The sequence below is a fragment of the Populus euphratica genome, unplaced genomic scaffold, assembly GCF_000495115.2.
Source record: "Populus euphratica unplaced genomic scaffold, PopEup_1.0 scaffold20.1, whole genome shotgun sequence".
Lineage (NCBI taxonomy): Eukaryota > Viridiplantae > Streptophyta > Magnoliopsida > Malpighiales > Salicaceae > Populus > Populus euphratica.
In genome coordinates this window covers 455300-462766 of record NW_011499854.1, presented here as the reverse complement: position 1 = coordinate 462766, position 7467 = coordinate 455300, and the positions used below count along the sequence as shown (strand labels likewise).

The following is a 7467-nucleotide window of genomic DNA, read 5'->3' as shown; positions in this document are numbered from 1 at the left end:
TTTTTTTTTATTTCATGGCAGTAAAATTATCTGGTTGTGGTGTGCCAGCTTTTCATGAAATTTTAATTTTTTTTTATTTAAATTAATTTTTATTTTATTACCAATAATAAAATTTTAAATTAATCATTTTGATGTTCTAATATCACAAATTAATATTTAAAATAAAAAAAATATTTTAATATATTTTTAATTAAAAAATATTAAAAAAAACTTCAACAAGACTATCAAATCACTACATCTCTAGCTTATATTGAGTAATTGAAGTAGTTAGATTTTAATGGGCTGTAAGTAACCATTCAAAAACTATAAAATGTAGTTGAAGGTTGCTTGCAAGCTATAAATACGATAATTTCCTTAAAGTTTTTTCCAGGAAGCTCATTAATGTTCTTGGAGATTTTCTTATAAAGAGACGAGAAATATCATTTTCTTTATATATTCTTGGAAGTGTATTTGTTTGAATTCAATAACAATTACTTTATATTTATTATAAAGGCAAATAACACTTTAAATATGAACCATATTCATACTTGTTTTTACACATGGGAGGCATTATACCTGGAAGCTTGCATCAATCATCCACGTATTCGTTCCACTTATATCTAATCTATGCACGGCTCTAATTCCCTTTGGCTTGGCTGATAACTCTTTGGCTTGGTTGGAAAGCATTTTTGTAAAAATTACTTTTTTATATATATTTCTAAATCATTTTAGTATACTATTGCTAAAAACAAATTAAAAAAATAAATATTATTTCAATTCATTTCCAAACAAATAACCATCACAATACCAAGCTAACTATTTCAAAACAAAAGGCTAACAGGCTTTTCAGCTGAACAGACCATTGGCCCCCGAAGCAGACTGCATTTAATGATTTCAAAAGGGGAAGACATGGAATCGGAGTCATGATCCCCAAGAAAAGGAAAAAGAAAAAGAAAAAGAAAACAATAATTGATTAGGCATCCCAATTACAAAGAAATGCTGACTTTTCAAGTCACATGATGATGTCCTCGCATAGAAAGAGCAGTCCTCTTTCGATTTGGGCAACCAGCGCCTCCTCGTTTATATAAACTAATTTCAAACACACCATAAACTGAGACGTTCATAGAGATTTTTTGAAATAAAAAAAAGAATTAAAAGGGAAAAAAAAGTTGCAGAAGATGTAGCAATCTAAACACACCATTTCCCACCCACATGATACAAGACATCCGGCCGATAGTTTTCTAATCAGCTGCGCCATAGTGTAAATTCATATCAACACTAGTGTGTCATCATCGCAGCCTGCCAAGCATCCGTTCATGAACTAACCAATATTTCAGAAAAGACCAGGGTTTTGGCGAGAATGTAATATGAATCTACCTGATAACAGGAATAGCAAGCAATATACAAGTTAGCGGAGATCATTCCAAACAATGAAGCCTTTTCCATTTCCCAGCAAATTTTACAAAGATCTAAGAACAAAAGAAAAATATTGAGTTAAAAACATACCTAAAGAAAGCCTCCCCCTGTCCATGAGGCATCTGACTTTCCATTGTGACTAGCGGATTTTGCACTGGGAACACTCTGGTAGATATTATCATCATATCCATCATCTTTGGCATCATCCCAACCTGCCCAACCATCATTGCTATGCGAGGCAGTAGACTTTATGCTATCTTCAGTCTTGTTGTCTTTCTGGTCCCAGTCATCCCAAGAACTTGAGCCATAGGAATTATGATGACCACTTGAGTACTGTCCACCAGAAGAAGAGTTCCATCCTTTATTTTCCTGCTTATTAAACTCTTGATAATATCCATTACTCTGATTATCACTCCGTTGCCAGTTGTCAGTGTTCCGGCCTTCTTTAGTGTACTCCTCAACCTTCTGCGAAGCTATTGCCATTACCCCTTTCATAATCCCCCATGTCCTCTGTCCAATTTCCGTTGTTTTTGCAGTAACAACATTGACAGTTTCATTCACCTTGTAATCATAGCCACCTTCCTTCACCTGTAATAAAGGTTTATTCACGGACCACCTTAATCTAATTCAATTTTATCATCAAAAATAAGTTTTTGAAGCAAATGGGGACAGATGTATGCAACACAGAAATGATTTAATATGTTGAGACAAAAACAAAGTGATAGGACAAAGATAAGAGAACAAACAACTCAACTAAGCTTCAAACCCATGCAGTTGGTGATCTACATGGATCCACTCCTCTCTTCACTTTTTCTGTGGCTAAACATGTGCACGCTGCTGTGACACTATCTCACTCTTTATCACTTCACCCAACATCATTTTTTACCCATTCAAGGCAACCAATAATGAATCGCTACTGTTCTGTGTTTTTTTTCATCTAAACAATAGGACATATTGATTTGTTTCCGGTTGAACACCACCCCAGTTGCATCATAAAACAACATTAAGAATTGTGCCAAATCAATTGCTTAATATAATAAATTTGTCAAAGAAGAGAATGGAGCCAAATCAAACTCAAAATCAGATGCGCATTCTTCTCCAGGTTAAACTCAGATGTAATGATATTGAATACATTTTTTACCACTTCATCCCACGACATTACTTGCCTTGCTTTTCCCCGCACAACTCCCAATATTCCAATTCAATTGCTTCATCTCATTAATGCACCCAGTCCAACCATATCAAAACAGCAATGCCCACTTTGATATATAAAAAGTCATTAATTTAAGAATGATGTAAGAAAGGAAATACCATAATATTTTTTTTCTACATGTCACAGTGATGGCAAACAAAGAATAGCCTTTATCTGTCCGCCCAATTTTTTAACTTCTTTGGAAATGATACAAAGAAAGTCTTATGTTTTCACAATAGAAAAACTCTGATGAATTTGTAAAATCATTGAAATCATAACAATGAACCAAAAAAAGAAAAAAGAGAGAAGAGAGAAGAAAACCTAAGCCGTTGTAGGGAACCATCAATTTCTAGTTTCATATATTTTTCTAGGAGAAAAATAGAAATCATGTTTGGTTACCGTTTATATTTTACTAAACAATTTTAAAAACTGTAAGATATTTTTTAAACAAAAAATATTTATATGATTTCTATTGGCAGGATATCACACTACCAATATGACCAACAGAAACACCACCACAACCACAACCATTCCAACTACCGCCATATCAACATAGCAACCAAACCGTTGTCATAATACAACCACCACCATTACCATGGCCACCACTCTCCCCATCACTCATCACCTAGTGAATGCTATAGTTTGTCCTTGTGCTCTATAAATTTTAAGCTCTTCATAATCCAATTTTTCTTATAGATGAGCCCCTACACTCTTAGTTCTATTACAATGTTTATCCTTCATCCACTTCTGTCAATTGACACATGCTGTAAACGGACACTTTTATCAATTAAAATGATGCAAAAAATAAATAAAACGAGAAATTGGAGAAATAGAACATAACAATGGCACTGATATCTATTTTTCCCATCAACCCATGAAAGGTGAGAATAATGAAAAATAAAGAAAAAGAAGGAAAAGAAAACATATCCCATTGAAAAATCAAAATTGAATAGACCAGCTGTTAAAAAGTTAAATGAACTTATGCAAGCAGATGGTAAAAAGTATTGACACCAATCACTTAGACCAGAATGAAAGAATTAGAAATTTGTAAAAAGAAAAGGAAAAAGAAAAACTCAAGACAAATCTAAATTCTCCATCACGTAAAGGAAATGAAACTAACCTACACAAAACACAACTCACTCTTCCTCTTGCTCACTAAGAAACCACACTAGCTCCTCCATAACACTCACTTACAAGATTATCTAGGTTTCGGTGTGGAGAGAGAATTCAAGTTTTTATTTCTTTAAATTCTCTCTTCAGTTTATTGTATTTACATTATTTTTATTTAAGATGTGTCATTTCTTAGCAATATAACATCTCATGTGCTCAACATCTACCCACTCCAATTGAAATGAGCGAGGCAAGACTAAATCCTTAATGAAACAAAGGATACAGGGATTCAATCCGTCGAAATATTCATAAAAGAACAAAACTTGTATAAATTTAAGAGTACAAGGGTATACTATGCTATTAAACCATCATTATCATCACCACCACCTCCTACCACTACCACCATGATCATCAAATGCACAAGCACTACCAACACCATGACCATTATAACCTTGCATGTATACCACTAGCATACTAGCATAACCACCACCATCATTATCACCCACTAAAACCACCACCCATGCTCTAACTATCATTATTCTTGCCAAGTTGTGGCTGCCACTACACTTACTATCCTACTACACTGCCACTACACTACTATCCTACTACACTACCACCACCACTCATTGAAAATAAAATAACACCACCATCAATTTGCTATTGCTGCATTCATCATCACCACTAATAGCCATCACCACCACAGCAACACTATCATGCCTTCACAGCTACCGCCACCTCATTACCACTATCTCATCACCATAACTACAGTGTGTTGTTACTCCTAGCTTTTATATTTCTTAAGGTAATAATATATGTTTATATTTCTTAAAATAAATCTTAGACAACAATTTCTACTTCACATACCTTCTTAAAAAACAATAAACAGTTCTAAGCAAACTACCAAACAAGCCATACATACAAGTCTATAAATGGAGTTAAAACTCTAGTCAATGGTTCTCTTCTTCTAAATATACTAGAAATAAACAGTTTTCAATAAACTAACAAACAGGCTTAAATGATGGGTTTATAAATGGAGTTGAACCTCTAGATAGGACGTCTCTTATTCTACATATACTCGAACATTGCCGCCCCTTCAAACTTTTGGATGTCTTAATAAATGAGTTTCTTTATGCAAGTAAAAAGTTTTAAACTTGACTGAACCCCCTCAACCACCATAACAAAATTTATAATATATAAAAGGGAATTTTTGTGCATAGGAAATGGATAGGTGGACAGAAATCAAGGAGATGGCGATAAAAATCTCAACTTTGATCCCCTAGTATAACTAGAAAAACATGCATGCTACCAATAATTGGAAAATCTACCCCATTCAGCTAATAAATCACTGGCAAGATATTAGCCATATCATAACAGCATACTAACTTCTCAAAATGGTCCTTGTATGCCAATCAGTTCTCTAGTTTATGGGAAAAAAATCATATTGAAAAATAATAGTTTCTTAATTACCAAAATTTCAACCATTCACCATCACAGCAGTCTTAAGCACTCTTATGATCAGTTGAGATGATCACTTACTACCATCAGTTAATCACCTTACAGTCCCCATATACCACAAAAACCTCTATCATCTAAGTTAGTATGGCAGAAATTGGTGCTATTTCCCACACAGTCATTAGCAACTACTTGAAATCATGCACAATTCTCTCCACTGTAAAAAAGACAAGTGCTTTAACCAAGACTTCTTAGCACTTACAATGATGACCACCTCCCTCTACACACAGACAACACAAGGTTGATCTGCTAAGCAATATCAGTATTGTTCTATCACTAAACTTAATGTAAGTAAAGGAGGGGATCTATTATCTATTTATAATAGAACAAAAAAGCAGGCACTGATATTACAGGATGATAAATAGATCTCCATGCTTATGAGAATCATATTATTCTCTAGGTTCATTGACTAGGTAACTAATTCGAAATTCAATGCTGCAATGCTTCATAGCAATCCTAGGATATCCAAAACTCAAAATGGCAGATCTCAAAAGAAGAAATAACAAACATGCCTTAATACTAGCTAGAGAAACAAATCCAAATACCTTGGAAGTTAATTCTTTTGTGCTGGCATGGACAACATTTGCAGCTGACTGAGCCGCAGATGCAGCCACCAAAGATAACTTACCAAATCCCTGCATAACAAGTCCACACAAACAAGTAGATCACCAATCATTCAATCATTTTTATCCACACACAAAAAAAAAAAACTCCAGCAAAATACCTGTGACACAGCAGAGAGAACATCCTGTTGCGAATTATTATTCCTTTGCGTAGGTGCAGGACTAGATCCAAATCCCACATACTTCCCACCTTGTGAAGGGGGGATAGCGTCAGATCTCGACTCATTATCTGCCATTCTCCTAGCAAAAAAGCTTTCTTTATTCGCCGCAGAAGCCTCCAATTGCGACCTCGTATAGATATCCTCCGTGGATCTCGACCTCACAGGCCCTCCCCTTGCATGGCCACCGCCACCACCAGTATTTCCCCCCCTAAAATCGCTAACAGATTGATTCCTCCTTACATCACTAGAAGAAGATCCGAGCGAATCATCGTTATCCCAATTATCCCACCCTCCATTATTACTAGAATAACTATCTCTGCCACCGCCGGCTGAACCAGATTGAGACAGCGGGGGCTTTTTCTTGCTACCAATAGTTTCTTTAACGATCGGTGGGTCCCTCCAAGATCGTCCATCCGCTAGTGCTTGGATCCGATCACGATAAACGCTAGCGGCGTAAGTGTCGTATTTGGCTACGATATCTGTTTCTTTAGGGATACCGTATTGAGCTAAGAAGGCATTAAGCTTGTCATTTCCGCCGGATTCCATCTTCTTGATCTGGATCTCGGACCAGGAATCCATGGTGACAGATCGGACGAAGGAGATGTGGACACCGAGGCCACGGTGTTTGCCGGAGCACTCTAAGCACATGAAGACACCGTAAGAAACAGAAGCCCACTGTGGGTTCTTTTGGGAACAGTCGACGCAGATCTTATTGGCTGGTTGCGATTGAAGCTCCCGAAGACGCCTGGAAGCCGCCATTAAGATCAGATCAGATCCGATAAATATGAATGGGAAATTAGTTTTTATTATTTCTCAGAAGAGAGAACTAAAAAATCGAAGGGATCCAAAGAAACTAGGAATATTAGGGAGAGGGAGAGGGAGAGAACAACTGAGAGGCGTCTGATTGTTTCGTCGCATGCAAAACTGGGGGGTCTCACCGACACCACAAAAACGTTGCTGGTGGTGGTGCAATTACGCAATTATTATTATTTTTGTTATTATTATGGAATGAAACAATCGGTTTCCTTAGGGGACGACTTAATTATAAACTAGTCCCTATGGTCTATTAACTTTAACTAATTAATCCATATAGTATAATAAATAATTAAGATTATACCTTCATTCGCGTGGACCCACCATAATTTAGTAATTTTTTCCTCTTTAAATTTTCCCATTTTAATTATTTTTATTTTCTTTATTCTAATTTTTAATAAATAAAAAAATTAATTCATTAAAAAACATGAGATTGGTAAAAAAAATTATAATCAAATTTAATATTATAAAAATTACATATATAATTTTTTGAATTATAAGGATTAATTAATTAGTTTTATTAAACTATACTTACAATTTACAATTTTTGCACCCGTAGTAATGGAGAATGGATAGATCATGCTTGTCAATACTATTTTATTTCATCTGATTAGGATGAAATATTTCTTACTAGAGTAAATATTCATATATTTTATACTAT

The 7467-nt window shown here is 35.1% G+C and overlaps 1 protein-coding gene across 1 annotated transcript; it reads right to left on the bottom strand.

Moving 5' to 3' along the window:
* Positions 1-925: 925 nt before the first annotated feature.
* On the bottom strand, positions 926-6987 carry LOC105122472 (probable ADP-ribosylation factor GTPase-activating protein AGD6). Its single transcript, XM_011021581.1, has 4 exons — positions 5934-6987; positions 5755-5844; positions 1485-1983; positions 926-1356 (listed from the first exon to the last, which is right to left on the bottom strand). Exons 1-3 carry the CDS (start codon positions 6750-6752, stop codon positions 1486-1488), a joined length of 1407 nt encoding a protein of 468 aa, XP_011019883.1. The 5' UTR covers positions 6753-6987; the 3' UTR covers positions 926-1356; position 1485.
* Positions 6988-7467: the final 480 nt, after the last annotated feature.